Source organism: Triturus cristatus, chromosome 2_1, assembly GCF_964204655.1.
Source record: "Triturus cristatus chromosome 2_1, aTriCri1.1, whole genome shotgun sequence".
Classification (NCBI taxonomy): domain Eukaryota; kingdom Metazoa; phylum Chordata; class Amphibia; order Caudata; family Salamandridae; genus Triturus; species Triturus cristatus.
The window spans coordinates 292,489,730-292,509,664 of record NC_140581.1 but is presented as its reverse complement, the minus strand read 5'-3'; the positions used below and the strand labels follow the sequence as shown (position 1 = coordinate 292,509,664).

The 19,935-nt window shown below is 41.1% G+C and overlaps 1 protein-coding gene across 5 annotated transcripts in view; it reads left to right on the top strand.

The window, feature by feature from the left end:
* DAB2 (DAB adaptor protein 2) overlaps positions 1–19,935 on the top strand; it is a 269,293-nt gene that overhangs the window by 233,963 nt on the left and 15,395 nt on the right. For 3 of the 5 annotated variants that reach the window (XM_085631147.1, XM_085631151.1, XM_085631149.1), the window contains 2 exons: positions 6,728–7,399; positions 11,406–11,577. In XM_085631147.1, coding sequence (XP_085487273.1) covers positions 6,728–7,399; positions 11,406–11,577 — 844 coding nt within the window. The remainder of the gene's footprint in view (positions 1–6,727; positions 7,400–11,405; positions 11,578–19,935) is intronic. The other 2 variants (XM_085631150.1, XM_085631152.1) reach the window with 1 other exon arrangement.

The window sequence follows — 19,935 nt, the reverse complement described above, 5'->3', positions numbered from 1 at the left end:
ACTGGTGTCTTTAGAAGTGAACTTTAGAGAGGGAGGCACACATTGGGCCACAGATAAAAATATACTCACACATATGAACCTGTTTGCTTCAAATGTTTAAATCTAACTTTGTATATATGTGTGCAGATATATATTTGAAAATACATAGATATGCACATATATCCAGTTAAACTTAAACACTTTACACAAACTTCACTGCTTTCAGTGAAATGTACTTTAACAAATTGATGTGTGTGGCAAGGTGCAGTGTCTACTTGTTTTTTTTTACCTGTATCGACCCCTGGCACAGTCCGCAGCTGTGTTGGGGGGAGGGGGCACAAGAGGGGCCATGGCAAGCAGAGCCAAGGGCACGGGCCCCATATGCCTCCTCTATAGAAAGGTCAGTATTTCTAACAAAGCATAAAGATGGCCCACTTAGTTCAACTTTCCAGTTGTCATTTTGTGATTGCCTCTGGGTGATGTACAGGGATACTGCTGTGAGTCTGGAAGCAGCAGTTGAGGTCGGGACACAGCTCACCACACCTCTTTCCTTTGTTTACAACAGTTTCATTTACTAATCTGTTTTTTTTATGAGCCTGTGACGTAACTGTCTTCACATTCTTATTTCTGGTGGTGATTTTCCAGCGTTCATTTATTCTCACTTGGAGTTAATTAAATGATTTTCCTGATTCTCCTTTGCTTCATAGAAACCAATTTGTTGGCTAAGTCATCGGGTTGTGCAATTAAAGTTTAGTCAGTTATTAGCCCCTTCTGCCTCCACACAGGACTATCGATGTTTAAAAACCTGCTGCTGCGTAAATACATTTAGATAAGTAGAAACCTTTGTAGAAGATACAGCCATCCCTAAGAGCTGTGCTTAGGAAGTTAGGAATTTGTGACCGAGGTCCCATGATTGAATTAGCAAATTGTTCATTTTTAGTTCATAAAGAATTTCACATTTAAGTGGGGGACACAATGACCAATTAAAAGAAAACTCTGCCACATTCTTAAGCAAGACAACATGAGAAAGATGGATATAAATGCTTGAGGTGATTTTAACCACTGGGAAGTTCTCTGGATAGTGTTCCATTCCATTGCAATGTAATTTGACACAGTTATTATAAAAGGAGGCAGACCATATTGAAATCAAATTGGTGCAGTGTTGAATCAACTGTCTTAGCCGACACAAAGTTCTAGAACATTTCCCATGGATGATCATTTAATATTTCTGATTATAGATAACATGAGTTACTCACTTGAATGTAAGCCGTCTACTCCCATATTATCTCAGCTTCGCTAATCTGCCTATCAAGATAGAGGATGACTTCTTCAAAAGTCATACCTCCAGAAAATTAAAGGTGGTCCTACTTGGATCCCATAACCAGTATGTTATGTATGGGATGCAATTGGGCCATCACATACAGACGAGTAAACATTTTGTGTGGTCTGCTTTAAGTGACATGTCAGTAAAGATACAGAAGTTCAGCAAAGTTCGAAATCCCACCTGGTGGAAATAAACATCACTGTAAGACAGTCTTAAGCATGCACATGTTGAAAAAATTTATATTTTACAGTTGGTGTCAATTTATTATGCCTCAAATAACCAATTTGAACAGAATTTTTCAGACTGCATAGCATTTTAGCTATGAATCATATCTGCTGTTCTTACATTGCTTTTATTGTTAAAACTCCATTGTGTACCATTCCATTGTTTTACCTACTGTCTCCTTTTCTGTTTTAAAATAATATGTTCTGCAAAGTTCAATGAATCTTGTGCTTCTAGATTAACAACTGTGTATATCCTATCTTCTTGAAATTCCATATTAACATTTAATAACCGAATCATTCTAATGCTTAATGTAAATATATATACATTTCAAAATGATTTAATATTGTTAGAATAGAGTATCCCTTTTCCAGTACATGCTCAATATTGTCTGCTGTAAAGGATAGTCTTCTTGTTTGTCAGTGAGTGTGTGCATTTTGAACACATGTTTTAGCCTCTTAGAATATACATTATATTGCCTCCAACAAAGTCCACACTGATAAAAGCGAACATTGTGATGCTTTCTAAACTTAGTGAGCATAATTTGTGGATTTATGTTTTAGTTCTAATGACTGTACTGTCTTTTGGCCTGATTCATGGGTCATCAGGAAGTATAAAGCATTGGTTTTCTGTTTGAATATTTCAGCTAGCAGTTCCCATGAGAACGAAAAGTGCAATGGGTAAAACTAAGGGTGGGCAAGGGTGGGCAGTTTCAAACGTTCTTCATTCTAATGGGTGGATTTTCTTGCAAAAACATTTTGGCAAGTGTAATTGCCTATAAATATGGGAATTTTTAGATTTATCAAATTTCTTAAAGTTCACGAAGATTGCAAAGTTAACATTCTTCACTAAGTTGCATAGGAGAAATCATTGCACACCATTAGTTGAATATGATGCTTGGATTCACTGTCTGAGGTATGCAGAGGTACTTACTTAGATCAGGGCAAAAGTAGCAGCTACCATTTACAGTGAACACCTGTTTATTGAATTTTATTTTAACAGACTATGCATGTGTATTGTTATGCAATTGTACCAAAGAAAAATAATTGTTTAAAAGTGTCAAAGTACTACCAAGTGAAATAAACTAAACGGGAAACTGTAGCATAATTTTTATTAAAGCTCAGTGGCTTCAGCAGTGGGTGTTGAGATCCCTATTTAACTGCTGTGTGTGTTTGAGTAGCTGTTGAAATTCCTGTTCAACAGCCAGTCACAGAAATGAACCCCAGCAGTGTTGTTATAAACTTTCATCTTTCCAAGAATAATTGAGTACCATAAGTTGGTTACGAAAGGACCTATGTAACATGCATATTTGATTTACATAAATGTATGTACATTTTTAATATTACCATAGTACATTTCAAAGTGAGTTCAAAATTCTATTTGTCTGAGTTCTCTGAATATGGGCTTACTACTCACATGAATTAGGAGTTTTAGTGAGATGGATCCATGGTAGTCTGTATTCCCAACTCCCTGAAGACCAGACTCAGAACTTGATTCACTAAAGAGTTTTACAAAATTAATACATTCTTAGGAATGTCTTTAGCTTGGAAAGATGGAGCTGTTTGACTAGGGTTCTATCTAAGGTCAACAATAAGCAGAAGCACATTCCTTTGTAAATTCACTTTTTCTGCAATTCTCTTCTACTTACCATTCTCTAAAAAATATTAGCATTAGTTGGTATCCTTCAGCAATCCACAGACTACTGTCGGATCTTTGGCCTACATTCAAGACTCCTGCTTTCCATGCCACATTTATTCTGATGGGCTGCCAGCAGTAAATTAGAAAGGCCTTAATACACCAGAACTTTCAGATTGTGGAAACACTACTCTGTTTCAGCAGTTCTGATTAGGCCCATTCACCTAATCTGAATAAGGACCCTGTGTCTACAGACCATTCTGATTTTCCTTTGTAACCAATGTCTTCTATCCACAAAAATGTGAACAGTTTAACTTTCAGTGGTTTTCAGTTTTCCTGCCTTGGGTCTGACCTTTCTCTAGTCAGTCTAGGGAGCAGATTGAGGCATTTTTAAAACATAACTATGTTCTGCAAATGGACTTAAAGTACGGGCAAATTATGCAATGTTTGCATTTTTACTATCAGTTTCACTGGCCAATTTAATGGAAATCAGGCATGATTTGCAAAGGTTTGTGATGTCTTAAAACTTTTTAAAGATTGTCCTTCAAGCTTACAAAGAACTTTTATACATCAGGTCCATCTTTCCTGACTTAACCCAGTTTTGACGCTGCTAAAAGTCTGAAAAATTCCTCAGTAAACCGAGCCTTTTTCATGTTGTCAAGAATCTGCTGGTGGTCTAATAATAAAGACCAGTGAATAACACTTTGTCTGTTGCAGGGAATATCAGTCCCTTTTAAAATACCCTTTGACCTTCAGTTGTTCACTCACCTAGAGAGAAATGAGGGGCAATTTGAAATCTGTGACAGGCTGTATATAACAAAGAATACACTGGACCATAGTTCGCACATTAACATCAACGCTTTCCTGCCCCAAAACAACATAGAAAAACATGGTATTCATTATGTAACAAATTGTAAGTGTATTTTCCATGACCATTTTGTTTATGTTATATCATAATGTTTGAGACAACAGAAAGTGGCCAATGTACAAGAGAAACAGCATGAAACACGTTTAAAGTGATGCAGGTTACTACGTACAGTTACCTGGTGTGCCTTGAAATATGTAAGACAAACATCAGAACAGGATAATGAAATGGAACTTCAAAATATAATTGTTTGTTTTCTTTTTGCTCTTAAGTGTGAAATGTGACACTTTGCTAATTTCTTTTAAATTTGCCATCAAAAGGAACCACACAGGTAACATGATGTAACAGCATCTTTCACTCATTGTTATGATGGTTTATTTTATAATTTCAGTTTAGTATTTTATTCTTTGAATGATTAGTTTAAGAGCATCACAGCACAGTGACTGAAAGAAAATAACTTTCTATAAAGAATCAAAGTTGATAGAGCTTTATCATTTTCAACACTTAATAAAAACAAGACATTTCCTCGTGTCATAACTATAGATCATCAATACTTAAAAATGTAAAACAATTTTAAAATAGTTCTGTCATTTAATAAATCATAGATCTTTTTAGCAGTCAAAGTTTGAAAACCCTTTTTCTCTTAAAAATGTATCAGATCTCTCCAGAATATCCTAGAGTTTTTGTAATAGCAATTAAATGTAAACAAAGTATTTTACCTTGCAGTTACAATATTAGAAAATATTGAAATTGCAACATATATTTTAAAGTAAACTAGGCTCTGAAATAATGTGAAGCTTTCTAAACTGATTCGGCAATTGTTAACAAATGATGTAAACAAAACATGCATTTTTGAACTCAAAGTACACATTTTTAAACACTCCTCAGAATCATTAAACTAACTCCAGCGTTTCTGCTGCCAGCTAAAACTGTTAAGAAATTCTAAAACATTTGTAAATTATTGCAGTTTGGTCAGTATTTCAGAATTTGTCTTCTACAAAGCTATGTATTTTACAACATTTTTTTTGGCTTTTTTCAAGTGCTCCTCAGTTTTCAATAAGATATTTAAAAGAAAAATTGGTTAAACAAAGTATAAGATCATAGCAGATTAGATTTTCTTACAAAAGAGGTGACTTTTTATTTTTATACTAATGCCAGCATTCTAGAAATAGCTAAAAATAATTTTATATTCTTTAAAAATGTAAATAGTCAAAATAATGTTATAAATAACAACTGAAGCGTTAGTGCAAGCTATTTAATAGGCTCAGTTGGCTATTGGTTGTCAAACTGCATTTAATGAATTTTGCCAAAATGTCTTAAGAATGACATTTAAGTTCAAGGAAACATTTCTAAATATATTTGCCTAAATTCTTTCATAGCTATAGATAACATTTTGGCTGGATTTCAAATTGTCAATGAACAATATACCCATTCGAATCAATTTTTGAATATGTTTGTTTTATTAGTGTGGGCTTTATCCAACATTTTCAAAAACAACACCAGATGATTTCCTGACATAATTACACATATAATATCACACACTTCCAATGTTAACAACTAGAAGGAAAACCATTAGCCAGTACTAATCTAGACACGTAATATAATTAAATGTGGCTTTTGTTTATTTTCATATTCCCTCTTAAACTGTTTTGTCATAAGTCAAGTCCTGGGCCAGGTGCAAATCCAAGTTGTAAGCAAATGTTTGCAAACACCAACACTTCCTGCACACCGAGGTCATGCACCCATTTAATTTTAAAAAATGGGTACTTTTATTTGGAGCTGCACACAGATACTATGTGACTGTGCATGAAGCATGCAGTAGTTGCAGAGAGGCAAGTGAACCTGTTGCTCCACAAGTGTCTGCTTGTGGTCTCCCCAGTCTTTGAGAGGAGACTAGGTACAATCAGTGACCCCTCAAGGGCCTGAGTCTGCGTTATGCATGAATTAGCTCTCTGAGTGATGTGGGTATGCCAAGCTATGGGTCCAAAACTAACTGTGCCATCAAAAATTCTGATTATGAGTGATGTGGGACACCCCTCATCAGCAATTTTATACCTGAAATTACGAATATTGTAGGATGCCGAATTACTGGGCTATTATGCGTTTTGAATTCATAAATGGGGATACGGTTGGGTATTGAGGCTCATAAACACATGCCGCAGGTGTTTCAGTCATTTTGACCTGTTTTCCATTTGCAAGACTTTTCCTGGAAATTTGTGCATGAGGGCGAACACAGATTTTCTGTATTCCCACGTTACTCATAATCCTTATTCGGACAGTACTTCCAATTATTGGCTGAATCGGAATTCTGAGCAAATTTTTAATTGGGTGTTTAACTCAAATGTTGCTTTTTGATATTATAATATGACATTTGAATGCTTGTGCAGTTGAAATTATGACAGACAGTGAACAGACCAGGGACATATCTGAATCTGTGAATGCTTGCTGCAGGATGTTATATGTCGGCTAGTGATAACATATTTTACCTACAAACCAATATTTATTGTAGCTGTAAGATATATGTATACTTGCAGCATACATGGCAAAAGCCAATTTCATTTCCTTTTTTTTTTCTAGAAACAAGTTTGTTTCCAGGTCATTTATGAGTAATAAGACAACACATGTGTAACCTGTTGTCATAAAACTGTGCATGATCCTGCTCCTTCAACTAATTATATGTCATTTTCTTTCCAAATGAATAGGAAAGTAAAGATATCCTATTAGTGGATCTTAACACTGAAATCGACAGCAATCAGAACTGTGTAAAAGGAAATCCTTTCTTACAGAATGGCAACGCCACCGCCTCTTCTTCTCTTCCACGGCCAAAGCCGCAGTCACCTTTCTCGCCTGAAAACCCTTTTTCTACCAATCTCGATTTCTTTCCTACCCCTAACCCTGATCCTTTTAGTGATGATCCATTCACAGCACAAGACAAATCGACATACTCGTCTTCACTTGATTCTTTCAAATATGCAAATCAGAACAAAGAAAATTTGAATAGATCCCTAAATGGCTCTGTGAGTAATGGTGCCCTAAATGGAGATATTGACTACTTTGGCCATCAGTTTGAGCAGATTTCAAATAGAGTTGCCAAACAGGACACAAAGACAGGCCAATGGCCTTATGAGGGCAGTGCGAGGACAGACAATGGGGTACCACTAAAGGAGCAGAATGGTTTTGTGATAAAGTCTGCCCAAAACCCATTTGTGGAAGCCTCGAGCAAAGGACTACCCATGCAAAATGGAGTGCTACCGGACTCAAATGGCAATTCTAGTCACAAGGCCGATGCTGTTCAGCCCCCTTCCAGTGACCCCATTGCCATCAGCCCTCCACCACAAAGCTCCAAGCCAGGAAGAGGCAGGCGAAGTGCTAAGGTGATATTTTTAAATGTTATATACAAAAAGCATGTGCATTAACGAAGGGCAAGGTGACGGATGTCTATCCCATTCTCTAGCTCTGAGTACCCCCATAAAAGATAGGGAATTGATAACACATCTATAGTCCCTATTAGTTTGATTGTAATGCACCTCTGATTTTCACTTCAAAAATTCCCTTCCTCTCTAATTTCACTTTTCTGCTTGCATGTGCATGTTTCTTCGCATTTGTGATTAATACTAAACACATGTTCTTTATTATTTTTATGCTGCCCTAGCTCTGTAAATGGAGGTAAGTATGTTTACCTTCAACGCGGAGAAAATGTCTGCAGTATGGTGCAGGTGCATCATAAAGCACAGAAGCTTTTCGCTTTATGACAAAGGAGTGCACATGGTCAATACTTAATGCAGTCAATTCCAAGATGTTCGCGGGAAAAGGAACAAGTGTAGCATGTCATTGTACTGGTGTTTTATTTCTATTGAGCCTGTATAGCTTCCTTCAAGTCTGTGAGCCTTATGGGTAACAATCTAATGCACTAGTAATTATTGCACAAAGAGAATTTTATTCCTGAAAGTGATTACAAGTAATAAGAAATACTGCACCTTTTCCCTGCACAAATTTCACTCTGTATAACGTGGTCGAATTTGTTCTTATTTCTACCTGAAGGACTCATTATGCAGAGGTAATACCATACAGACTATATGCCACACCCTGTACTGTTGGTTTATGATGGATCCTGTATTACCTCTCGAAATGCTGGGCTACTCAAAAAAGGCCTTAATTACTTTGATATGCGAACTTCAAATGAGTAGAGGATTTACCACCATTGAAAAATTATGTACTGACAGACATAACTTAGCTTGCATTGCATTGCAAAAGGAAATTGCAAGATTTCATTCACAGGTACATTTTCACTGACATTCCCATTACAAAAAATAAGAACTTTTTGATTAGTGTTTATCACCCAGAATAAGATCAGCTCTGAGCTGGTCATAGAAATATTAAAACCATAACTAATTGCCAATGTTTAAATTGTAATTTAAAGATCATTACAACACATCCAGGTATTGAGCGAGGAGTTGATTTTGCCAAGACTCTTGTCACTGCTTTTTTCAGTTCACAGTTGTATTTCTAGACACAGGTATTTTTGTCTCTGACAAGGTCTTGGCTGTACAGAAGTTCATCCAGTATACTTTCTTTCTATTTTGTTTGCTTATGCATCATCCTGTCCGAGAATCAAAAGGCAATCATATCCAAGAGTTTCGAAAAAAGTTGAAGCTCTAAATTTTCCTATCTCAAGGTTTCCATTCTCATTGCTTTCATCACCCTGAAAGCTTCAGATAACCACACAAAATGTGGGCCTTGTAAAGATTATTCAAAACCTTATCCTAGAGATGTTCAAGATGGTAATCAGCAGAGGTGACACAGCAGCAATTATGCGGACCTTCCATTCAGGGGCCCCACAGACCCATGCCCCCACTACATATACAACCTGAGAACATCACCCATCGGCACCACCCTGACCCCCATCATTAGCACCTATATCAGGTCCGCTACTTTCCCGAATGAATGGAAACTTGCAGAAATCAGTGCCCCACTCAAGAACCCCACTGCCGACCCGAATCAACTGAGCAACTTCCCTACTCATCTCCCTTCTCCCGTATCCAGCCAAAATGAGTGAGAAGACCATCAACATGCAACTCACAACCCTCCTCAAACTTCACCATCTTCTAGACAACACACAATTAGGATTCAGAAAGAACTGCAGAATAGAAACAGCAGTCATTGCGGCCATTGATGGCATTCAAAACATCCAGGACCATGTAGAAACAGTTGTCCTCACCCGCCGCAACCTCTCTACGGCCTTCTACACTGTCCCCCTAAAACATCCTCATCAGAAGACTCCACGAGATAGGCATACAAGGATCCACTCTCAAATGGATCTGTCCCTTCCTCACGGGAAGAACCCAAAGGGTCAGGCTGCCACCCTTCACATCAGAGACTGATACGGATCATCCCTCAGCCCTACCTTTTTCAACATACACATAACACCGCTCATTAACCTAATCCTAGCACAAGACATCACCGTCATCTCCTATGCAGATGACATCAAACTCCTCCTCTCCCTGACAGACAACACAAACACCACCAGAACCAACTTAACCAACTGCAGGATCATGGTAGTAGATTGGATGTGAACCAACTGCCTGAAGCTTTACTCTTGCATACGGATGTACTAGTCTTTGGCAACAAGACATCCCCATGGGATTCCATTTGGTGGCCGTTGGAGCTAGGGCCAACACCCACTGACCACCCAAGAAATCTAGGAGTCAATGCAGTGTGCACATCCTGCTTCCACATCCTATGAATGCTGCAAAAGATCTTCATATGGTTGCCTCAGAACACCAGACTCATCACTAGCAGGCTGGACTACAGCAACACTTTCTACTCCAAAATCTCCAAATAACTACACAGACCCCAGACCATCAAGAACATAGTTGCAAGACTGATGCTCGACCTCCCACGCCACACCCATATCACTCATCACCTTAGGAAGCTTCACTGGCTCCCCATTCCATTGCGCAGCCAATTCAAATTTCTCACGCACACATACAAAGCCTTACACAACACAAAACCAGAATACCTCAACAGCCCCATACACTTTCGCCAACCCATTATACACCTATGCTCTGCCTCACTCTCACTTGCACACACTCTCTGAATCCACAAAAGCAAAACTGGAGGTTGCTCATTGTCCCACAACACACCCAAGACATGAAACAACCTCTCTCAACACATCATAGCCTCTTCCTCAGTTCTTGAGTTCCGCAAGAAGCTGAATACCTTGCCCCTCATATGAGCACCTTGGGACCACACACTTACACACCTTGCCTAAGCACCTGGATACTCTCTTGCGTGATTAGCGTGCTATACAAATCAATGTAACATAATCTGAGCCAAAAGCTTGGGTGTGAGTGGCACATCTCTAGGACGCATACTCTTCTATGCTACATGAGAGTCAAATGTTTCACAGGGTTCCATTAGGGCTCTGAATTGTTATTACAAGGTATTACTTTTACTGATTGTGACTCCATATCTCTGCCAGTATCAACAGCCATTTAAATTGTCAATTGATCCATTTAAATCCCTATAGACAAGGATTAATGCTTAAAATCTGATCCTGTTGAATGTTCAGATTTTTGTGTTCACTCTTCGCATAACATGGGCTTCTTTAGCTTTCCTGCAAAAAGAGAATGATGTTTCATTTATCAAAACCCTGAAAGTAATAGTCATCTATATCCAGTCAGGCACCCCTCAAAGGAATGGTTAAACAAGCCCATATCAAGCAGGACATTCATATGAAGGGATTGTATAGTAAAATAACAAGGAATAATAAATAATTAAATATGCTATGAGACAGTGATAGATGCTTAATTTAAAGCTGTTCTTTACATCTATGCATAAACTGTTGATCTTTTACTGCTTCCTGAGGTGAGGAATAAAAATAGAACCTAGACAAGACTTGTTAACAGAATAAGCAGAGAACTCTTAACAGTAGCCTTCATGCACTAACTGCACTGACGCGTCCTTGTACAATTTGCAAGCATCCACCCCTGGCTCTGATGTATGTACAGTTTGGGTATTGAAAGCTTTGCCAACTCTGATTGATATGTGCATGGGGTAGATATCTGGTGGTGAAATGCAAGTACCAGATGAGTTTATCTTTGCAACTGAAGTTTTAAATAATTTGATAGTAGGTGGAAGATTGAAGGTTAGTTTATTATAACCTTTGAATCAAGGCTGTTAAACCATACTGAAGATGTATGCATACCATTGTCACTGTTAACCTATAAATGTTTTTTGCTAATATGTATCAAATAATCATATTCTCTATAATTATATTTCGTAGTCTAAAATGTGTATTGCACAGAATGAATTTTTATTATGACGAAATGTATCCAATGTGTATTATATGGCAATAAAGGTAAATATCTTTGCTCACAGCAGCCACTCAATGATGTATTTGGCTCAGACATATTCTCTGCACCTGGAGCATCAAAACCTGAACCCTCTGTGCCTGCAGACCAGGCCTTCCAGCCAACAACTCTGGAAACAAATCCAATGGATCTTTTTGCCAATAGTACCCCTTCCACAGTGTCTACTATTGGAGGGCTAGGTAAGATGACTATATATTCCGTACCTGTAGGAATTGATGGGTGGTTTAATAAGTCACCCGCGAGCCAGCAAGGAACGTGAGACTTGTCTCAGTACAATTCTGAAAAAGTAAATATGAAATGCTTTGCAGCATAACTTTCACCAGCAATCAATTAAAATAACATTTGGCCAAAGTGCATGCATCTGGCATAAGAACATAAAGACTGCCACTGCTCCATATATATTTGCACTGTCCACACTATCACCACCCATGCGTGTGTCTTTCATTACTAAAACTGTTGAAATTCACCTCAGATCCTAGGAATTATAAAATGTAAAGGTCATATAGATTCCTCTATAAATGGAATAGAAACTGGTGAATTCAGGGAGACACCCAATTTAGAGTAAATCATGTGCTATCTTTCACCAAAGTCACAATGCACCCCTGATTTAGGGGTGCAAAGAGGGCCGGAAGAAGAGCTGGTGAGATTGCACTCAGACAGAACGGATGAGTTGGTTCCATCCATCAGCAGGAGCAGGTCAACGTTTGACCAAGAATCATCTGCCCCCTTGTACCCTGGGCACAACAGGAAAGCCGTGGGAAGCCATAGGTTGGTTTGAGTTCCAGCTCTCATTCCCCAAGTAGTGGGATCATCCAAGTAGTATGTGTAATGCCAAGTGGATTTCTGCTTGACAATTTTGCTTTGTCAATGAGCTATAAAATGGGCAGTTACCACATCCCAATTTGACAAACATACGTTTAAAGCAGTTGAGTATTAATTTGCACAATTACCAAACTTTTCAAAGTTTAAGAATACAGATCATCTGGCTCCTACCTATAATTTGCAACCAATCTTTACTGCATTTGGTATGGCCACGTGAAAGTGTTGTTGAACCTCTTTCACTCGATGACTGGGCTTAAACAACCTGTGCACCTTGCAATGCATCAGCAAAATTGTTCCAAGTTGCTTTTCATGGCCTTTAGATCTTTACAGCAATGCTAGGTATTGATGCTTTTCAGTATAAGGAAACACAGAGTCATCCAAAGTAAGTTATTCATGCAAATGTGGAAGAAACAAGAGTAACATATTAATATTTAAACCCTCTTGAGAGAAGGTGTAAATCTTGTACATGTTTTACTGGTTATAGCAATATTCTTGCTAATTAAACATAAGAAGAAATAGAGGAGAGGTGGGTGCTGGAATGGAAGGAGTGTAGGCAGTGACACCATCACAGCAAAAAGTAATCGGGTTGGTGGCTGTGAACACTTTGGCTACTGTCTGCTATCAAAGGTAGTGAAATCAGAGTTTTTACCTTGAACAATAAAGCTTGAATCAATCCTAATTAAAATCACAAGACTAGAGTATATTACAAAAAATGTAGCTAGGAATAGGTGTCAACAGCTTGATAATAAAATGTGCAAGCACAAAAGGATCAATTCGCACCTCTGCTTGATTGTACTTTTACATTTTTTTAAGAATTCCAGAAGTATGTCTGGAAATTTGTGACAGTTATCCTTTTTCACATTTACTTTTGGAATTCTTGTTTCCAGGCGTATGCATTTTTCTAATGTGGCAATGCATGCAAAGTACAATTTTCTTAGGGGAAAGACAGTGTCAATGTGCATTGTATCTCTTTAGTTCTGCTTAAGGAAAGTATTTTTTTCCACTGCACCCCACCAAGTTTGGGAATGTTCGGTTCCTCTTCCGTCCCTATAAATTGATTTACTCCAGCCTTTGGCAGGAGCAAATCCCCGCACAATTTCAAGATGAAAAAGTTTTAGAGAGCAATTTGTGAATGCTCACAAACTGATGTGTTTGTGGCCACTCACAAACTTAGAAGGCTTACCCCGCCTTGTAACAGCCCCTTCTCGTCCATTGCATGAGTGTGACTTCTACACCAATGTTCACAGTCATGTCACACAATTATACAGTCATAAACATGTAAATGGATCATGTGGAGAAATAATTCATCAAAGCATAAAAAACTTAGCTCCTCCTGAATAGATGAAGAATACAGTGACATTGTTACCATTATATTGGAGATTTTATAGAAGTATGAAAGGTAAACAAGCACTTAGGGGATTATATTCTCAACTCAAAGCTAGGGGTGGGCTATAAATTCTTCTCCGCCGGCAGAGTTTTGCCCACTCCACATTACACTTGTAACACAGAGTTCAGTTAAAACTCCACCAACAGCCATGTGGCGGAGTTTATTCTCACCAATGTTAAGTTGGCAAGCTCAAGCAAGAATTGGTGTCTCATAGTGTGATTTTTGGGAGCTAGGACAGCACTCAGAGAGGTTTTCTCAATGCGGGCGCTCACGGGCAGTGGCGACTATTCGCAGTAAGAAAGCTGCCACTTGCTTTGAGAAAGCTGCAGCTCAAGTAGAAAACCTACTCGAGTGGCAGCAAAGCAGCAGCACCCTCTGGCGTGCCACTTGGCTTGATGCTGTTCACACTGATTTTGTAGTCTGGAACAAGCTCCTGCCGCTAAAAACCATTGTGATGTGCCGATTCCTTCGCCCACGGAACTCTGCAGACTCTCATGGGAAGTAATAATGTAAAGCTACCAATTTATGTTCTTCTGTTTACCACCTAATCATACCTGAGAACACATCATGAAAATTCTATGAACTCAATTTTGGGTCTCGCCTAGACAGTGCATGCATTGTCTCTGTGAGATTTTTTTTGCATATAGTGGACTTACAGCCCGCCTATAGCTTACCATTTGTTAGCTTCGGTGCTGCTGTCACTTCCTTCTCTCCCGTTTGTCACGGCATGCATGCGTCATGTCCTCTTCTTGTGTTTAACCCTCCCCTGAAGCATGGACCAAGTCCATCTCCCATATTCTTGTCAATGTAGCTTCTAGTCCTGTCCCACCTGTCCCCTTTCCTTTTTGCTTCTTTTTCGTTCTACCCCCATCCGGTACTCTATGACACGGCACCCTACCCCACTGCACTCTACTCTGCGCCACTGCACTCTACACCAGTAGACTTTACTGTGCACCACTCTACTCCATGCCTCTGCACCACACTACTCTATGGCAATGCACTCTATGCCACTCTGCTCTTGTCTGCACCATTCTAGTCTACAACACTGCAATCTATGCCACTGCACTCTTTGACACTGTACTCCACACCACTCTACTCTACACCAGTGCACCCTGTGCCACTGCACTCTAAGCCACTATACCTCTACTCTGCACCACTCAATGCCAATGCACTCTATGTCACTGCACTCAACAACACTCTATTCTGCACCACTCTATTCTGTGCCACCCTACACTAGGCCAGTGCACTGTATACCACTCTACTCTGCACCACTCCATGCCACTGCACTTTATGCCACTGCACTCTACAACACTCTACTCTGCTACACTTTATGTCACTGCACTTTACACCACTGCACTTTACACCACATCACACTACTCTAATCTGCACCACTCTAATCTATGCTACTGCACTATGTGCTACTGCACTCTATGGCACTACCATCAACACCACTTTACTCTACCATGCGCCACTCTACTTTATCCCATTGAACTCTACGCACTCTATTGTACTCTGTACCACTCTACTGTATGCCACTGCACTCTGTGCCATTTAATTGTATGTCACTGCACTCTACACTGCACCAATCTACATCACTGCACACTATGCCACTGCACTCTACTCTGCACCACTCTACTCTATGGTGCTGCACTCAACACTACTGTACTCTGCACCACTGCACTCTACGCCACTCTACGCTACTGTATTCTATGCCACTGCAATCTACTCTGTTACACTCTATGACACTGCACTATACAACACTCTACTCCACTCAGCTCTGCATGACTGCAATTTATGTAATTGCACTCAGCACCACTCTACTATGCTCCACTCTACTCAATGCCACTGCACTCTGCAACACTCCACTCTGTTCCACTCCATGTCACTGCACTTTGTCACTGCATTCTTCGACACTTTATGCCGCACCACTCTACTCTAGAACACTGCTCTCTATGCAACTGCACTATACACTACTCTACTCTATTCTGTACCACTGCACTCTAAGCCACTGCACCCAACACCACTCTACTCTACACCGCTGCACTCTACACCACTCCACTCTGCACCACTCTAGGCCATTGCAATCTTTGTCACTGCACTCTATGTTACTGCACTGTATGCCACTGTACTTCACACCACTGCACTCTGGTACTTCACTCTATGCCATTTCACTCTATTCTGTACCATTCTACTCTATTCCACTGCACACTATATTGCTATATTCTACACCACTGTTCTCTACTCTGCACCACTTTACTCTATGCCACTGCACTCACCAACACTCTAGTCAGCACCACTCTACACCACTGCACTCTACACCACTCTACTCTGCACCACTCCACTCCACTGCCCTTTATGCCACTGCACTCTACTCTGCACAACTGGACTCCACGCTACATCCCTGCACTCTACGCTACTGTACTCTACGCCAGTCTACTTATGCCAATGCATTTACCCCACTGCACTCTACACCACTCTAATCTACTTTGCATCACTCAACTCTGTATCACTGCACTCTATGCTACTCTACTCTCGACCATTCTACTCAATACCACTGCACTCTAGTCCACTGCACTCTAGTCCACTGCAGTCTACACCACTGCACTCAATGCCACTGCACTCATTGCCACTGCACTCAATGCCACTGCACTCAATGCCACTGCACACTATGCCACTGCACCCTACATCACTGCATTCCATTCTGCAGAGCTGCACTCTGTCACTGCATTCTACACCAATGAACTTATGACACTGCACTTTTAGCCAAACCACTCCACTCTAGGCTATTGCACTCTACTCCACTTCAGTCTATGCCACTGTACTTACGCTGCTGCACTCTCTCCCATTCTACTCTACTCTGCACCACTGCACTCGATGCCACCACACTCTATACCACTGCACTCTGCTCTGCACCCCTTTAATCTTGGCCACTACACTCTAGGCCACTGCACTCTACTCTGCAGTACTCTACTCTAGGCCACTGGACTCTATGCCATTCTACTCTGCACCACTGCACTTTATGCCACTGCACTCTACGACACTCTACTCTGTAACACTCTACTCTACACCACTGCTCTGTCTGCCACTCTACTTTGCACCACTGTACACCACTGCACCACTGCACTTAATGCCACTTAACTCTATATCAGTCTACTCTGAGCAGGGGAGGCACTCCATGACTCCAAGGGAGTTTTCTTCAGTCTTCTAAGCAAAGTAGAACGTTGAAGGTCCAGGATATATATTGCAAAGTTTCGTCCAGGGTAATCGAAAGTCGCAAGGACTGGGTTCCCATACTTATGCAAAGTTTGGGGGTTGGACATACTCTAGGGACCCAACTATGGGAGGGTTTGGAAAGAGGGGTGGTTACATCCATTTCCTTTGTCCAGTTTCGCACCAGAGCTGGGGCAGGTATCCCCTGCAACCGGTTTGAACTGGACTATGCAAGGGGACACCAAGCGTGCCCCCAGTGCAGGACTTCAAAGCACCAGAGTGGTCCCGCCCAGTCCCAATACACATCTGCCTGTCTGGGGAGGTGGTTACACCTCCCTGGGACAGAAAACCTATTGTCCAGTCCTCCCATGCCGGAGTTTCGGTCAGCAGCAGGAGGCCAGACCCGTGTCTGTGGCAGAGGCATTCATTTTGTGATGCCAGGGCTGTAGAAAGTCCTACCGGGTTAGATGAGTGTGAACATGTCTCTCCCTCTAGAAGGGTGGAATGCTACCCCCGCCACCATAACTGGTGGGGGTGGGGGGGGTAGTATTCCAAAGCATTTGACACCAAACACGACATGTTTCCGTGCAGCCATCCCAAAGTTAGCATTTACCGCGAGGTTATATGCACTTAAGAGTATATGGTCAGGCTGCATCACAAACAGCATCAGAGGAGGTACTCTGAATGCTGCAGAGGGGCCCTGCTCATGCAGGGGCACTCTCGCACATAAAAACCAAGCACTCTGCCTTCAGGATTGTCAAGGCCTGCTATAGGAGTGACTTATAGGTTTTATATGTGTGTGCAGTGGTAGTGATATAGGTAGCCTATACCACTGTAAGGGGTGCATGCACCACCTTACCCAGGCTGCAGTAGCAGACCTGAGGTATCATTTTGGATTGCTTGCATGCTTCAGCCCCTGGTAGGCCTCTGAGGTACCTATGCCCTAGGTACATAGTATACCATATACTAGGGGCTTATAAGGCACTCCAGAATCCAATTGTAAATGTACCTAATGTACATGGAAACCATTTTAGAGAGGAAGCAGCTAGGCTTGGGTCCTGATCAGCAGGGCCACAGCCAGACTAAGGTCAAAAAACAGTGAAACACCAGCAAAAAGTGGGGGTACCCATGTGAAGCAGATCCTACTCTCCTACACTCTGTACCACCGCACTCTATGTCACTGTACTCTATTCCACTTTAATCTACTTTGCATCAGTCTACTTTATACCACTGCACTCTACGCCACTCTACACATTGCACCACTCTATACCACTGCAATCTATGTGACTGCGCTGTATACCACTGTACTCTATACCACTGATCTGTCACAGCACTCTGTGCCATTTCACTCTATTCTACACCACTCAACTCTAGGCCACTGCACACTATGTTGCTATATTCTACACCACTGTTCTCTACTCTGCCCCACTGCACTCTTTGTAACTGCGCTCTATGCCACTGCACTCACCGACACTCTAGTCAACACAACTCTACTCTGGGTCATTGCACTCTACACCACTCAACTCTGCACCACTTCATTCCACTGCCCTTTATGCCACTGCACTCTACTCTGTACCACCCTACTCTACACTACTTCACTCAATGCCACTGCACTCTATGCTACTCCACTCTACGCCACTGTGTTCCATTCTGCAGAGCTGCACTCTGTCACGGCACTTTACACTAATGCACTTATGTCAATGCATGCGACAACACTGTACTCTGCAGCACTCTATGCCACTGCACTTTTAGCCTTACCACTCTAGTCTAGGCTACTACAATCTATGTAACTGCACTCTATGCCACTGCACTCTGTGCCACTGTACTCTATGTCACTGTACTCTACTCTGCACCATTCCACACCACTGCACTTTACACCAAAGCACTTTATTGCACTCCACTTCACTCTACTGTGTACCACTCTACTCTAGGCCACTGCATTCTATGCCACTGTACTCTATGCCACTGCACTCTATACCACTGAACTCGACTCTTCTCCAATCTACTTTAAGCTACTGGACTCTATACCATGCTACTCTGCACCACTCCACACCACTGCACTTTATGCCACTGCACTCTATGACACTCTACTCTACACCACTATACTCTGCACCACTGCACTATACACCACTCTAATCTGAGCCACTCTACACCACTGCACTTTACGCCACTCTACTCTACACCAGTCTACTCTATGCCACTGTACTCTGTCACTATACTCTACATCACTCCATGGCACTGCACTTGAAGCCTTAGCACTTTTTTGCTATCCCCTTCAATCTACTCTGCACTACTCTACTCTAGGCCACTGCACTGTATGCCACTGTACTCTGCACCACTCCATACAACAGCACTTTATTAAAGTCGAGTCACAGCAATATGATGAAAAGAAGTGCATTAAATAACACATTTTAACTTTAAATACCTTTTTGAATAAATATACTACTTTGCTCTATGCCACTGAAATCTGTCACTGCACTCTACTCCGCCCAACTGCACACTACGCCACATCACTGCAGTCTACACTACTGTACTCTATGCCAATCCACTTACACCAATCCACTTGCGCCAATGCATTTACCCCACTGCACTCTTTGCCACTCTAATCTAGGCTGCATCATTCTATTCTATGCCACTCTACTCAGCACCACTTGAATCTACACCACTACACTTTATGCCACTGCACTCTATTTCACTGCACTCTATGCCACTGTACTCCACACCACTGCACTCTGTTACGGTACTCTATGCCACTGCACTCTACTCTGTACCACTCTACTCTATGCCACTGCCCTATATGTCGCTACACTCTACACCACTGCACTCTACTCTGCACCACTCTACACCATTGAACTCTACGCAACTCTATTCTACCCTGCTCTACTCTACTGTGTGCCATTGTTCTCTTCCGTACACCAAAGCACTCTATGCCAGTGCACTCTACACAAGTTTGGTGTTTTCTGCGCCATTCTACACTATGCTACTGAATTCTATGGCCCTCTACTCTGCACCCCTCTAGACCACTGCACTTTATGCCACTGTGCTCTGCGCCACTCCACACTACTGCACTCTATGCCATTGCACTCTCTACCACTGCATTCTTTGCCACTATACTCTC